The 16123-nt window shown below is 50.2% G+C and overlaps 1 protein-coding gene across 2 annotated transcripts in view; it reads left to right on the forward strand.

Moving 5' to 3' along the window:
* Positions 1–12515, forward strand: part of COG7 (component of oligomeric golgi complex 7) — a 47033-nt gene extending 34518 nt beyond the window's left edge. For both annotated transcript variants that reach the window (XM_069485957.1, XM_069485958.1), the window contains 4 exons: positions 1134–1217; positions 5150–5264; positions 10296–10439; positions 12132–12515. In XM_069485957.1, the coding sequence (XP_069342058.1) occupies positions 1134–1217; positions 5150–5264; positions 10296–10439; positions 12132–12298 (510 nt within the window). In that variant the 3' untranslated portion in view covers positions 12299–12515. The remainder of the gene's footprint in view (positions 1–1133; positions 1218–5149; positions 5265–10295; positions 10440–12131) is intronic.
* The last annotated feature ends 3608 nt before the right edge of the window (positions 12516–16123 follow it).

The raw sequence follows: 16123 nt of genomic DNA on the forward strand, positions 1-16123 counted from the left end.
CTCTTCTCTACAAAGCCTAGCATGAAACACTGTACATCATGGTACTTGGTAAATGTGGATGGTCAGTGTATTCCTTCTCAGTGGGTTGGGAGTTAGCTGGAAAAAAAGTAGGATATTTTAAGTGAAAGAGGATTCTCAAGCTCTTTGTGCCTCTGTAGGGTGGTCAAGAACAAAGGGTCTAGAAAGCTGTAGGGGCAGGGTGGTGGGGTTGGGGGAAGAAAACTCATCTATAGCATGAGACTGAATGGAGTTGATGCTAGAGAGCGTGGAAAGGCCCGCTGAGATTTAGCCTGGGCAGGAAGCCCAGGGGTGGACATGGTCATTCCATTCCCGGAATGCTACTTAAAGGATCAAGCAACCGGATCGGGCATCAGGTGGCTGCAGACAGCAGCTACAGCGTGACCTCAGGAGTCACTCCCAGAGTTCAGCCAGAAAGGGACTTGTTTTGCCAGGCTGGGTTTAGGTTGGAATTAAGAAACTAGATTTCTGTGTGAAGGTGTGCCACGCTCAAGTCTGTAAGCACATGCGTGTACAGCAGCACTGAAGACTTTTCCACTTTAAATGTCAAGACACACGTGTTGGTGCTGAGGTTCTCCTCAGACAGAGGGATCACCAGGAGGACAAAGGGGCAGCTGTGGGGGTCTGGGAGCTCCATCCTAGGATAAGGGATTGACATGGGGTCTCTGGAAGACCAGGGGGAGCCCTGTTCTCTTCAGAGTGCTAAAGGCCCAAGAATTAGTGAGGCTGCCTGCGTCCAGCATCTTCTTACATGGTGGCCCCACCACGCAGAGCAACTCAGACAGGAAAATATCTGACTGTCTCCAATCACATTCTCAGCGAGGTAAACAAAGGAATTGGTTTCCACCCCAAAGTTCAGCTGAGAAGGTGACCATTCCTGTTTTGTGGATCTGCAGGAATGCAGAGAGAGAGAAACTATGACTTTCTCTATGGTGGGCTTCAAGATGAAGAATTAGAGAAGTCCCTGGGCTGCTGAGGGGTGGTGGTCCCAAAGGTCAGCTCCTACCAAAGCGCTGTCTGCGGGGAAGGTCCCATCCTTTGTGTATTTTCACGGGGTGCTTCCCTGGCTGCCTGGTTCCTGGGGTGTTGACTGCTTCCTCTCCTTCCTCCCCTAGAGGTGGAACACGGCCGGCATTGGAGAAACCCTCACGGACGACCTGCCCGCCTTTAGTCTCACCCCTCTTGAGTACATCAGCAACGTAAGAGCTTCTGTGTTCTTCTGTGGGTGGTCGAGCATTTCAGACCTCACTTTGTCTTTTAATCCTGGCCCTTCTAGGTAAAGAAGTTGTTTCCCCATCAGTGCTGTCCAGACCTCTGCTTTTGGGGAGTCTGCGTCCAGATCCTGGACTATAAGGAAATGCAATAGAGCCGCATGGCCGTGTCTCACCCCTTTCCCACCTCTCCCAGTGTGAGACGTGGCCAGTACCTGACAGCATCAGAGCTGCCAGTCCAGTGGGAAATTCTGAATTAGGAAGTCAGGCAGTAGGTGGCCAAATTCTTCTCTGTGACTCAAAACAGCAGTGGTATATGGTCCTGAATTCAAATTCAGCAAACTTTTAGTAGGCACCAACAATGAGCTCAGGGTGTATGCTGAATGCATTCATGTTTAACTTCACAGCAACAAACAAGTCTCTCTCACTATCTTCTTTTTCTTTTTTTTCAAAGAAACAGGGTATCACTCTGGAGTGCAGTGGCATGATCATAGCTTACTGCAGCCTTGAACTCCTGGGCTCAAGCAGTACTCTCACCTCAGCCTCCCGAGTAGCTGGACTACAGGGATGTACTACCATACCCAGCTAATTTTTGTTATTTTTTGTAGAGATAGAATCTTACTATGCTGCCAGGCTGGTCTTGAACTCCTGTCCTCAAGTGATCCTCCCGCCTTGGCCTCCCAAAGTGCTGGGATTACAGGCATGAGCCATCACACTCAGCCAAATCTCTTAAGAAGAATTGTGATTATAGAGGCTTAATATTAAATGAGAACAGAATAAACCCTGCAAGGGAACAGGGCCACTTGGAGTCCTTTTCTCCTTCCCCTTTCACTCCTAGGAACTAGTAGTCACCCAGACATCTGCACACGGCGTTTGTTTCCATTCATTCCTGCATTCTAGCTCTGTTGATCTTAAATGTTATCATGCACAAGAAATACTATACAGGGGTAATGTACCCCTAACAACACATACCTCACACTGTGGGAGATTTTCAAGGTGATTTCTGCCTCATGCTCTCACCTTAGAATCCAACCCCTGTGTAAGTTGTGAGTCTACTGTAGTAGATATAAAGGGATTTTATTCCATTTATTTATTTATTTTTAAAAGTTTCTCTTGCTTTTCTTTATTTTTTTAATTTTATTTTTTTTTTGTTCAATAAAATTTATTTTATTCATGGATGAATTGCATAGTGGTGAAGCCAGGTCTTTTAGTGTACCCATTTCCCAAGGAATTTTAAAAGTAACTATTGTACGGTTGGAAGAAGTGCGAGGCAGCCCCATGGACAAGCAGTGAGAAGGCTGGCACTCTGCTCTCTGTTTGTCTGGAGCAGCGTCAAGTCCGAAGTGGCAGTCATTTCCCTCCTGTTTCCCAGGGCACTACCCGATATCTCGTACTGATGAAACTGTTGAGATGTGGGCTGGTCTTCACAACCAATGGGAATAATCTCATTTTTAGAATCGAGACGACATGCATTACAGTACAAACTGATTCAGAAAATGATGTTGCCAGAAGGGACCTGAGAGGCTACTGAGTTGATTTTAAGGCCGAAGAACCTGAGGGGTAGAGAAGTGAGGAAGGCTAGGAGGAGTTTCCAGGTCCGAGCCCTTTCCTACCTGCTGTGACCCTCCTGATTGTAGACATCATTGTGCCTGGAGGCTGATGAGGACCTGAACTCAAGAAAGGAGCATTTACTGAACATGTGCTATGCGCGTGGACAGTGCCAACCTGTGGCTGGTGCGTGAGACACTGCCTGGGCCAGATCATGGCTGTGAGACCAGGACAGTCGCCTCTTGCACAGGCAAACACTGAGGCCCTGGGCAGTGGGCGTGGGGCTGGGAAGAAGCAGCCATCATCCTGCGGCTGCTCTGTTAGAACACCAGGTGCTTTCCATGCATGGCACACGGTGTTAATGTCATCTCACCACAGCCCTTTGAAGTAAGTTTGAGGTCATCCTCATTTCAGTGATGATGAAATCGAAGTCCTGACAGATTAAGTTGCCCAAGTTCTCACAGTGTTAGAGCCAGCACTCAAATTCAAGTCTGGCCACAACACTTGTCATTTTTCTCAAGTCACTGCCTTAACCCAAATAGAATTTCAAGAAGCGTTATTGAATATGGGAGAATAGTAGACAAATATCCACAGCTGTGATGGTAAGCAGCCCTTTCCTCATTGATTTCCAAAGAATAAACCTAGACAAGACTCCTGAGAGAAACCTGGAGCCGTGGAATCCATCCAGGAACCACAGAAGGCCCTACAGCCTTAGGTCAATTGGCCCAAGTCAGAAATGCCAGATTATTGCAATTTTGTGCCTAAATGACATTTTGCCTTGTTAGTTAGTGCCCTTATCCACACAGAACCATGTGAGCATTATATAGGGATGAAATATGAAAAAGTGCTTTGAAAATGTAAAAACAACATATATGCAAAGTATTAGAATGACAGTGTTTTATATCTAGTAAAACTGGGGTCTGATGATTGAGCCAAAAAGTTATGGCTGCAGATGAAAGGTATGCCAAACATAGAAATATGCCTTAGTTCTTTGTATATAGTGGATGTTCAGCAACGGCTTATTGAGTGAAATTAGAATGGAGAAATTCCAACACCAGAAATCAGCATCCTTGACTTTCCCCAATCTTGGGGAAAAATGATGAATTTATTGCCATTTTCAAGCTGAAAATGCACAGTGGTGGTTGTTATTAGCGAGGTAAGTGGCCACTTGCCTGGTTCAAATGAAAGACTGTAAAGAGTAAATGAAAGGAAAAAAAAATGCTGATTTAATTTATTTTATATCTGTGTGCCTCATTAGAGGGAGACCAAACTAATAATTTTTTTGTTAGCACAATGGGCTATTGGATGTTTAGACTTAGTACAGCCAGACCACATTAAATGTTTAGACACAAAGATGTGATCATCCTATAGTTCTCTGGGCTGGGTAGATTTTGGAGTCTGTGTTTACCTCTAAACGCCACACTCTGAAAGGGACCTGTGGTCATGTAGGTGTGCATGAGGCCAGATTGAGAAAATCTTACTTTGAGAGTCCTCTGACTTTTATCTTGTAGCATTAAGTATTAGTGAGATGAATGTTACGGAATGAATATGTTGTAACCAAAAACCAAAAAAAAAGCAACAATGGGCTCAAAGACTTTTTAAAAAAATAATGTTGTTGCAACCTAAAAATCAACCTAATTTTGAAACAAAACATATACTTACCTTAAAGCACAAAACAATTATGAGTTGTAATAGAAATAGGTGTCTAAAATACACCCATGATGATGTCACATGCATGTCTGACAAATACTGTATTAATTGTGGATTGTCCTAAATGTCTTTTTACCCTAACTTTTGTAATTCCCCGCCAGCCAAGGTTTTTTCAAGAGTTTGTATTATGAAAACAATACAGTTTTCTCTCCAAATTAATTTATAATTATAAATGGCTTTTTGCAAACAAGATTCCTTTCCTGCACTGGTTAAATCATCTAGAAGGGAGAAAACTGGTTCCAAATCCAGAAGACAGGATTTGAATTCTTGTTTGGCCACACACTTATTGACATTAGCATCTTACTGGGTTTTTTTTTTTTTTTTGTCTATGAATGATAATAATCATATTTACACAGTGCTTCAAATTTTACAAAGCACTTTGGTATCTGTTACCTCATTTGAGGAAGAGATTGTATTGAATGCATTCCAAAAATATTGGGACCATTACTGAGAAGGATGAATCTATAATCTACATGCAAACTGCCAATGATATTTTTAAGGTACTACCATCATCAGTATTGCTACATGCTGGAAAGATCAGACTTGGGGTGGCCCCAGGTCTAGCAATTTTGTCTCCACCATTTACCTGCACACAAATGTACCACAGGAAGTAATTACCTATATGCATAATATCAGGCTAACAGTGCTTTCTTTTGTTTCAGATTGGACAGTATATCATGTCCCTCCCCCTGAATCTTGAACCATTTGTGACTCAGGAGGACTCCGCCTTGGAGCTGGCCTTGCACGCTGGAAAGCTACCGTTTCCTCCTGAGAAAGGTGAGGAAGGACCAGGGAGTCAGTGGACTCAATGTGATTTACATGTTTGTTTTTAACACCCACACCTCTCAACACACACCTCTCTCCGACCTCCCATTGAAATAGTTGTCAAAATATAAAATAGGTACTAAGAAAGATCAGGGCCTACCTCTTGTACTCTCTGAGGAACTTCTGCAGGACAGAGTCCTGGCCAGAGTCCCTGACTTAGGGAAAGAGCTGTCCTAACTTTGTTTCACGGTATGCAGGGTAGCCCCGGGGAGGAGGGCAGAGATTCCTGCAGTGAGCTCCACCCGCGCCCCTCAGCTGGGGAGGCAGTGGCAAGAGGGCCTGGGGTCGTAGGTGCTGGGTAGCAGAAGCAAACTCACCGGGCAAGGGTCCTGCTGGCTTCACTTTCTCTCTGCTGCCCCCTGTGTAGGTCACATGCCACGAGTGACACCTTACAAGAACAGTTTTGCCAGTGAGCTTAAAAATTAAAGCAAAGGGCCGGGCGCGGTGGCTCACGCCTGTAATCCTAGCACTCTGGGAGGCCGAGGTGGGTGGATCGCTCGAGGTCAGGAGTTCAAGACCAGCCTGAGCAAGAGTGAGACCCCGTCTCTACTAAAAATAGAAAGAAATTATATGGACAACTAAAATATATATATACAAAAAATTAGCCGGGCATGGTGGTGCATGCCTGTAGTCCCAGCTACTCGGGAGGCTGAGGCAGTAGGATCGCTTAAGCCCAGGAGTTTGAGGTTGCTGTGAGCTAGGCTGACGCCACGGCACTCACTCTAGCCCGGGCAACAGAGTGAGACTCTGTCTCAAAAAAAAAAAAAAAAAAAATTAAAGCAAAGAGGTAACATATCCTGTCTGATGTCTCTGGCTATAGCTTGCTCTGGACCCCCCAAGACTCCTGGATCGCCAAACTGACAAGGCAAAGATACAATAAGTTAAAATTTTTTCTTTTTCTCATTATCTGGGCCTGACAGATTTGAACAAGAACCACACACTCACTGATCAAAAATCATCTTAATTCCTAAGGTGTATTATAAGCCTGCCTCTCTGTAAGGTTGAGCGAAGGGGAAAAAAAAAAAAAATCAATGGCTCTGTAAAAGATTCAGCACCTCAAAAGGGAGTTAACTACACTAAAGATAAAATCATATTAAAAGGTTAAAAATCAAGGAATGCTAAAAAGCATCCCACGTAAATGCAAATAAAAAGAAAGCCAGATGACTGCATTACTAGTAGATGAAGTCTAATTTAAATCAAAGACGGTAAACAGGCCCAAGCAGGGCACTGCTGAGGCCTGAGCTGTAGTCAGGGCTCCCTGAACCGGCTTGGGACTGAGAGAGGACAGTGGGGGCGGGAGGAAGGTTGAATGGGAGCAGGAGAGACAGGAGGGGGGATTAGAGAAACAGCAGATGGGGGCACCGAGTACAAGACGATGAGAACAGGAGGTGAGGATACGAGGTGAGAGCAAGGATGGAGGAGTCGATTGGGGGCTGAGCATGGATGGGGGGCCCCGGAGGCAGGGGGGAGGAGGGCTGAAGAGGATCCCAGATTGGAGAAGAGGCCACTTTGTTCCAGCGTAGGAGCAGAGTGGGGGCATCTCCCGTGTGGGGAGGAGCTAAAAGGTCTTCCCCAGGCAAGGCCATGACCAGACTGGGCCCCAGAACGAGTTGCCCTCAGAGAACAAGTTGCCCTTTGGGCGACCCTGTGCCCAGACCCTCTCCACCTGAGAGGGGGTTGTGCACGTCCTTCGGATTCTCTCTCCTGCCTATCTGTCCACCTGCCTCCGCCCTCCCACGAGTCACTAAGAAGTCCCCCCAGGGTGTGCGCTTAACCGTTAGACTGATACAAGCAATCAGCATCCACATAGTTTGCCACAAGAAATAAACGTCGTACTTAGAAATCCTACTTTAACAATTTGCAGTGATTCCCCACCTCCACCCCCTAGTGGAAGCATCTATACAATTTCAATAATATCAGCCAGGAAAATTTAAAATACAAATTTTCCATTTATACCCTGGTCCTACCCAGTGGACAAAGGAATGTCAAATCTACCCACATTGCCAGCAACAAGTAGGCCCTAGCATTTAGCTGTGATACCAAAACTTCCAGAAGCCTGGAAACAAGCAATGGAATTAAGACGATACCCACGGTTACAGGTTCTCGTCTGCCACAGAGACACATCCTTTGGACCACAGGGCAATATCTGTATCCACAAAACCATAAGTCTGTGTTCCTTGGGCTTCTGCTGCCAAAGTTCAGCCAGGAGACGTGTCAGGATTAGGTGTCTGCAGTTTGCTCTATATTTGTTTTCTCAATCCCTACTCCTTGGTACGTGTAGCTTACTGAGCTTGGAGCAGGGAGCAGGGCACGTTGCTGCTGAGTCCTTATAGCGTGACAGAATGTCGGGGTAACGCTCATGGTCCTTCCCTAAGCCTGAGGATTACTTGTGTTGGATCTTTGGAACCTATGTATGCCAGGAAAAAAGAATGAAGCTGTTTGAGTCCAATTTCGTGTACTTTGCATGCAGCACCCTGCATATAACAAACAGGTTTATAAAAGAGTTAAAAATCAAGCCAAGGTTGGGAAACAAGAAATCAGAGACAAGAGGTGTTGGGAAATCAGAGACAAGAGGTGTTGGGAGGCATCTCGAGGTCACAGACCAGGGAAGGATAGGGAAGCTGATGCACAGTCCGGGGATGCCTTTCTCATAGTGTCGCCTGGCTCAAGGGGGTGCCCTGCTGCTCCTTCCTTGCGGGTCCTGTGGGGAGCTGATCCCCGAGGCAGGGGAACTCCCAGCACCAGCCTAACCTGCCATCTTTCCATCTGCCCTGGCCTCCTACTCAGCACCAACTTAATTCTCTCCCACTTATTCCTCTCCTGCCCCAGGCTGCTCTTTGCTTTCCATCTATTACAGTCTGAGAGCGTGAGCTACCCAGCCTCCCTGCACCAGATGATAATGAGCAGAGCCGAGTAGCTCCTGCCGGCCACACTCGACTCTAAGGCTCACTGAAGCCCTTGCAGGGGAAACGATTATTTCAAATCTTGTTAACGGTTATCCCTGGTGAGTCAGCAGATAAAGACCAGCACAATGTGAACTTGACATTTAGGATAGTCTATTGGTAAGTGGAGGCAGGACCATAGCAGAGAGATAAAGTCATGGTGTTAAGAAGGCCAGTTCTTGACTCTGCACGGTGGCCGATTTCTCTTTCTGTGGGAATGATCCCCAGCCCCGCTGGCTGGGAGGGAGTAAGCAGTCATGGTGTCCAGCACAAGTGTCCTGAGAAACTCGTGGAGTGTCCTGAGACAGCCTTGTGGAGATGCTCCGTGTGTGTACACTCACCTTTGTGTGTGCGATTTTGCACATGCATGTGTGCGTCTGCATGTGTGTGCATGTGTGGCTGCTGGCACACTTGTGGAGGTGTGTGTACATGTGCAGCTGTGTGTAAGCACACGAGTGTGACTTCATATGTGAGTGTGACTTCATATGTGAGTGTGACATCATATGTGTGTGTGACTGTGAGTGCATGTGTGGGCGTTTGTGTTGGGAGCAGGTCCGTGGTGGTCCCTGGCATCACCACCTACTGATAGCTGCCCAATATAGGAGGTGATGAGCTATTTCTGGTGTCTCCTGCGTTTGCATTAAATATTCATCAGTGAGGGAATTTTTGATGCTGGTTAGTATCTTTGCATTACAGCTGTACTCCTAGGTTCCTCCAGAGTTTTGGTTGGCTCCTAGAAAAATGTACCTCCTGATATGCAAATCCTGTAGTTTCTCTAAATTATTAAAATCTATGTGTGAAACTGTATCAAGTGGGAGAACTCTGTGGCTTTCTGCCTAGTAGGTCAAAGTACTTGAAGAAAATCAGTTGTTTTCTGTCATTGGAGCCTTTCAGAAATTTTTCTAAAGTGATGCGTGCCTGTTACGTTCAGCCTCCTACCAACCAGTCAGAGTCAGCAGGAAGGAGGGCTCCCTCCCAACCCAGCTGCCCACCCCCGCCCCAGCCAGCTGTGTTCCTGGCCACATGACAACCAGTCCCGTTGTCAGTCTCCAGGCTGGAAACCGAGATTACACACTATTATCCTCGGGCTCCTTTATCACCAAGCACTGTTTTGTTTTTTTTTAACCTTCTCATTTACATTTGTTGTACAGATGCTATATCGAGAGCAGGTCACAACTTGAAAAAAAAAAACATAACACACTGATACTTCCGTTTTCCCATGTGGCCTCTGGCTCTGCTCTCGGTGCAGATGGTATTTTGCACGGAACTGTACGTTCCGTATTATTATTTTCAGCAGTGGTGGCAGCAGTAGTAGGATTTCCCTCATCTTCTAAGCATATTCTTCTTCACTGCCGGGCCTCATACTTTGGTTTAATGTTGCTCCCATTTCTCTATTTCCCACCACTCCCTATGCACACACTTACCCCTCCGCATGGTCATTCTAGCACTGGTAGCTGCCACATGTCACGCACTAAGTGTGTGTCGGCCCCATGCCCAGGGCCTCGTGTGCATTCTCTAGCTTAATTTCCACAGTGGCCCTGTAAAGGCAGGGCTGCTCTTACCTCTCCATTTTATAGGTGGAAAACAGGGATGTTAGGTGACACTCCGCTGCTTAGTGGGGAAGCCGGCCTTGAACCCAAGTCTCCATTCTGATGTGGCGTCTGTGTCTTGACTGTTGCCGCTCAGCCTCCTGGTTGCAGGCGGGCATCCTCCTGCCCCAGTGCGCCTGCTCGCCCACCTTCTCCCTGGCCGTCCTTCCTGTCTGCAGAAATCCCGGCCTGTCTGGCTGCACGCAGTTCCCAGGCCCCTGGGGACTCTTAAGTTGCTAACCTGATTGCTTCCTTTTCTGAATCCTCGTTTTCCTTAGGTAATACCAGTTGACCTAAGATTTAATTATCTGTTTCCTGGGTTTCTCATGGGGACCCTAAGCTCCCTGGCATGTTTGTGCACACAGCGCATGCTGTGGGCCGGGTCACCCAGAGGGGTGCCTTTGTCCTGAGCAGATTCTGCATTTCCTTGGTGACCTTCTTTCCCTTTTCAGGGGACGACTTGCCTGAGCTGGACAACATGGCTGACAACTGGCTGGGCTCCATCGCCAGAGCCACGATGCAGACCTACTGCGAAGTGATCCTCCAGATCCCCGAGCTGACCCCGCACTCCACCAAGCAGCTGGCCACCGACATCGGTGGGTCCCCACAGGATAGGAAGTGGGGGGGACAGCTCTTACCTGCTGCGTCTGCCACTCCCCCTTTGCCCTGCAGAAATCGCATCCCCCTCCTCCCCTGAACTTCTGTTCCGGGTTTGGCTGTGAAGCTGGTTCAGACTGTAGGTTCTCCAGGCCCCACCCTGAGATCCTGACTTAGCAAGTCTGGGTTGAAGCCTGGACATCTGTGCTTCGAGAAAAGTCCCGGGGGTTCCAATGGGCTGCCTAGGTTGAGAACCACTGAGAGGCGCTTCAGTGAGGGGAGGTGAAGTGATTGACGCAGCCTGGCCCCGCCTGGTTCCATTTACATCAGAACCGTCAGCCAGTGTTTCATGAGCTCTCACTGTGTTCCAGGCATGCCAGGCACTCAACCCAGCGTTCCCACCTGTCCTCTAGTGCAGTCCCAGCTCCCCTGTGAGGTAGGCAGTCTCCTCTCCACCGTACCGATAAGGAAACAGGCGTGGGGCGGTTGTGTAACATGGCCACACAGCAAAGCTTGCTCAGTGGTCTCCATCAGAAGAGCATCCTGCCTCCCAAGTGCGAGGGTGTGTACCCATGCTCCCGCCTGCCCTCGCCACTGGAGGCCTCACGCCCAGCTGTGCGCTGCAGGTGGCACGGAGTCCTGCAGTCATCCGTCGACCTGCCTGTTCTTCAGTGCAGGCAGCCCCTGGGGTGGTCAGGAGAAGGGGGGGGAGCCTTAAGGATCAGCTCCCTGTGACGAGGAGGACTGGGGGAAGGCCTCCGATGCCCCCTCAGGTTGGGGTTCTGCCTGCCCAGGAGGGAGGCAGGGAGGGCAGCACCCATTGATCAATCACTTAGGGCACTCTGGGTGCTTTCGTGTCCACCGTCCCATTTGACCCCCTAACCACGCTGCCCCAGCAGTGTTATCGGGGAGGGGGAAGGACTTCTCCAAGGCCACACCTGGCTGCACACAACTGGCCCTCCCGATGCATCACGCCAGCTCGCCTGCTGTTAGAATCACTGGGGTCACTTTCTAGGATGGCAGAGCCCTCGGATCCTCCCTTGGAGGTCCTCGTCGACTTGGCCTGCGGTGGGCTCAGAGCTGTGTATCTAACTGTACTCCCAGCGCCTTGGGGAGTTATCTGGGGAGTGTGGAAACCTGCGTTGTCCCAAGCCGCTGCCTCAGACACTGGCCCTGTCCTCGTTACGGGGTTCTGACGGGAAGTCTTGGCAGCTGCTCAGACAGGCACAGCTGTGTGTCCTGGCCCTTGGGCTTTTCCACATGGTCAGTGGGATACACGGGGACACTGCGGGCCATGTGGGAACCCAGGAGTCCCCAGTACAGAGCTTTGAGTGAGGTCAGCTTGTCTTCTGACTGGTGCTTTAGGGGGGTGTGTGTGTGTGTGTGCAGGTGTGTGTGTGTTGGTGGGGATGATGTTGGTTAGTCTTCTATTAAATTAGAATTGCCAGACTCAGGTCAAACTCACAGTCTGGTTTGACCCTGTTAGAAGAACCCTCTGAGTAAAGCTTCGCCCGCGGCCTGAGGGCAGAGCAGCACCCCCCCCCCACCCCCCCCCCCCCCCCCCCCCCCCCCCCCCGGCATCTGGAGACTTGGCGGGGCAGCTTCTCTGTTTCTCAGTCGGGGGTGCAGGGGAGCTTCTGGGGCTCTGTCTTTCTTGTGCTGAGTCTGTGTTCCGTCTCCGCCCTGCACAGACTATCTGATCAATGTGATGGACGCCCTGGGCCTGCAGCCGTCCCGCACCCTCCAGAACATCGTGACACTCCTGAAGGCCAGGCCTGAGGATTATAGGCAGGCCAGCAAAGGCCTTCCGCATCGCCTGGTCTCCACGGTGGCCAGCATGCGGGGTGTGAGTTACTGATGCCGCCACGCACCTGACCGCCGAGGTCAGGGCTGGTGTTCTGCAGTCATGGGACTCACCGGCACTGATTCCTGCTAAAACTGCCAGGGACTGGGCAGAATTTGTTTTAAAAAGACTTGGTTCATTTGTATAATCAAGAAAAGGTTGTAAATTAGAGGTATATTATTTATCAGATGGGACTTTTTAGGTAATTTTTTAATACGATGTGATCTTGAAAATGGAATGAATAAATACTGTGAAAAGAGAGAAGGCTGTTTTCCCTCCTCCCCCCTTCAGTGAATGTCCGAGTGCTTCCCCTGGGCGGCGACCCTCCGTGGGAAAGGAGGGAGGGAGAGAAAGGCAAACTGAGCAGAGCGGACGATTTCCGACGTAAGTGCTGGGGGGGAAGGGGGTGTCGAGGGTGGGAGACGGCACTAGCTGAGGGCTGGGCAGCCCCGAGACCTACAGAGAGGTGAGGAGGAATATCCAGGCCGAGGGTGCAGTGTAGACCAGGCCCTGAGGAGTGTCCAAGGTCAGCAGGGGGCTGGAGAGGAGCAGGTGATGCGGAGGGAAGTAGGAAATTGGGTCAGGGAGGATGTGGGGGGCCAGATCATATGGGGTCTTGTAGGCTGTGGTAAGGATTTTGGCTTTCACTTTTTTCCTTTTTTAAAATTTATGGGGTGATGTGAATTTCTTCCATTTTTTTTTTTTTGTTGTTGTTGTTAACAGCTTCCGTATCTGTTAGGATTATATCTGTCTGTAAGTAATGGAATAACATGATGTGAGTGACTTAAACAAATAGGAATTAATTTCTCTCAAGAACAAGATGTACAAGGGTGGAGCCTGCAGGCACCGATTTAGTGGCTGGATGGAGTCAGAACCAGGACCGGCCTCTCTGCGATCTTGGCCTTTTTCCCACATGTGGACACCTCGCCGTCACAGGTGACCCCGCAGCTGCGGGTATCGTACCTGTGTGCAGAGGGGGAGAGGGGAGGGATGGCAGAGCAGCCACCCTGTCCCTCCTGTCAGGTGAGCAGTGGCCAACCTGCTCCTGGGCCTCACTGGCCACCTCCCGATCACCAGGCGTCCCCCAGCTGCAAGGGAGGTGGCGAAGCTGGGCACAGGACTGGCTTCTGCCGACCTTTCTCAGCCTCAGCGCCAGTGGCATTTTGGGCGGATCAGCTCTTTGTCGTGCACTGCGGTGTTGAGCAGTACCCCTGGCCTCCACCCACTAGGTGCCAGGAGTATTTTCCTCGTTGTGACAACCACAGATGTCTCTGGAAATTTCCTGAGGGGCAAATTCACCTCCAGTTGGGAAATACTGGCTTAGACCAATTAGGATTTATTGTCTGGGCTGGGCTTACTGCTGCCCTGAACAAAAGTGGGTTTCTGTCAGCGAGGAAGAGAGGAATGACAACAGTGTCTGTCCTGGGTCGTCCCGGGAAATGAGCCCTTCCTGGGGCTCAGGCTGGGCTGAACTCTGCCCGTCTCTGGGCTCCTGGCCAGCGCAGAGAGGTTTAGGGGTCACTCAGCTACCATGTGGCAGGGCTGGGGTTCGGAGCGAGCCTGGTGACCGTGGCGTATGCACTCCTGACCCACTGCTGGGCAGCTTTCCTCGTGTGGGGCTCGGGAGGCATGTGGGGGACACCTAGTCCCAGTGGGGGGCTCAGCCTGCTCATGCCAGCCCCCTAGAGTGGCCCTGCCATGCCCGTGGCTTCTCTTGAACCAGCCCCACCGGGCCGCCAGGGCCACTGTCCCCCTGGGTCTGTCTCCACAGGGCTTCCCACACGTTCCGTCCTCACAACCTTGGAGTCAGTTCAGCCGGCCCCGACAGAGCATCAGCCTCAAACCTGCACCAAGAAAAATATTTTGGTTTCTCATGTGGTGGATCACAGACTGTTCCTGGCAGCGTTTGAGCCTGGCTCTTGCCTTGCAGAAGTGAGAGCCAGAAACCTGGAAGGTGACACCGCGCCGCTTTAAAGTGGAAACTCTTTGTGGTGAGCTCTGTGCCCATGTTCGTGAGAGCCGCTAGGGTTTGGAGTGGGACAGGCTTGGGCTTGATTCACAGCTCTGCCACCTCCCAGCGTGTGACCTTGGGAAAGTCACTTCACCTGTCTGAGACTCAGTTCCTAATCTGAAAACGGAGGTCATAGTGGTACCTAACTCCTCAGGCCATTTGAGGAGCCATTGAGATACAGAGGAGGTTGCGGCGGGTACACGGTGTGAATTGCACAGTCCTCCAGCATCAGCAACCTACCTTCCCTTTCGGGGTGGGGGTGGGAGTTACAGAATGACATTTTCTGGGCAATTTGGGCCCTGCTCACCTGAGTTTTTAGCCCTAAAAGGCTCTGCAGGGGCCTGGCCGTCACCGCCCCACAAGAGCAGGGATGCCAAGCTGACGCCCGCCATCAGCCCGCTCCTGGTCTCATATGAACAGAACCTGTCACCTGCCCTCTATAGGTCCCCCCCAGGGCTAGCCGGGCAGCATCCCCCTCCATCCCCAGCCACCGTGACCACGATCCGAATAAGCCTCATTGCTGGGCCCTTTGCTGGGATGCCATGAAGGAAGAGTTTTGTTCCCCCCGGGGGTGCCACGTGGAGGGGACAGAGCTGGCATTGTGGGAGGAAATTTTTTTTTTTTTTTTTTTTTTTTTTTTTTTTTGAGACAGAGTCTCACTCTGTTGCCTAGGCTAGAGTGAGTACCGTGGCGTCAGCCTAGCTCACAGCAACCTCAAACTCCTGAGCTCAAGCGATCCTCTTGTCTCAGCCTCCCGAGTAGCTGGGACTACAGGCATGTGCCACCATGCCCGGCTAATTTTTTCTATATATATTTTTAGCTGTCCATATAATTTCTTTCTATTTTTAGTAGAGATGGGGTCTCGCTCTTGCTCAGGCTGGTCTCGAACTCCTGAGCTCAAACGATCCGCCCACCTCGGCCTCCCAGAGTGCTAGGATTACAGGCGTGAGCCACCGCGCCCGGCCTGTGGGAGGAAATTGATGTTGGGGAAGAACAGCACGTGGAGAGAAGCTACTGGAGAGGGACGGCAACTCGGGGACACCAGATCTAGGGGAGCCCCGTGTGCAGCCACGTCGGAGATCCCGGCACGTGTGCTGCAAAAGCTAATAAATTCCCTTTGTGGCCGGGCGCGGTGGCTCACGCCTGTAATCCTAGCACTCTGGGAGGCCGAGGTGGGCGGATCGTTTGAGCTCAGGAGTTCAAGACCAGCCTGAGCAAGAGCGAGACCCCATCTCTACTAAAAATAGAAAGAAATTATATGGACAGCTAAAAATATATATAGAAAAAATTAGCCGGGCATGGTGGTGCATGCCTGTAGTCCCAGCTACTCGGGAGGCTGAGACAGGAGGATCGCTTGAGTTCAGGAGTTTGAGGTTGCTGTGAGCTAGGCTGACGCCACGGCACTCACTCTAGCCTGGGCAACAGAGTGAGACTCTGTCTCAAAAAAAAAAAAAAAAAAAAAAAATTCCCTTTGTGGCTGAAGCCTGTACAAATCGACATGTGACTGAAGAGCTCGCAAAGGAGCTAGCTAGACAATAGTGCCCCACGGCTTCAGATGAGACAATAGATACAATCGCTCCCAGCTCCTGTGAGGCTGTGGTCCCCAAGCCCTGGGCTGTGGACTGGAACCTGTCCATGGAAAAATGGTCTTCCATGAAGCTTAGGAACCAGGGGGTTGCACAGCAGGAGGTGAGAGGCGGGGGAGCGAGTGAAACCTCATCTGTATTTACAGCCGCTCCCCATCACTGGCACCACCGCCTTAGCTCCGCCTCACCACCCCCCCCCCCATCATCTGTGGAAATACTGTCTTCCATGAAACCGGTCCCTGG

Source organism: Eulemur rufifrons, chromosome 14 (assembly GCF_041146395.1).
Source record: "Eulemur rufifrons isolate Redbay chromosome 14, OSU_ERuf_1, whole genome shotgun sequence".
Lineage (NCBI taxonomy): Eukaryota > Metazoa > Chordata > Mammalia > Primates > Lemuridae > Eulemur > Eulemur rufifrons.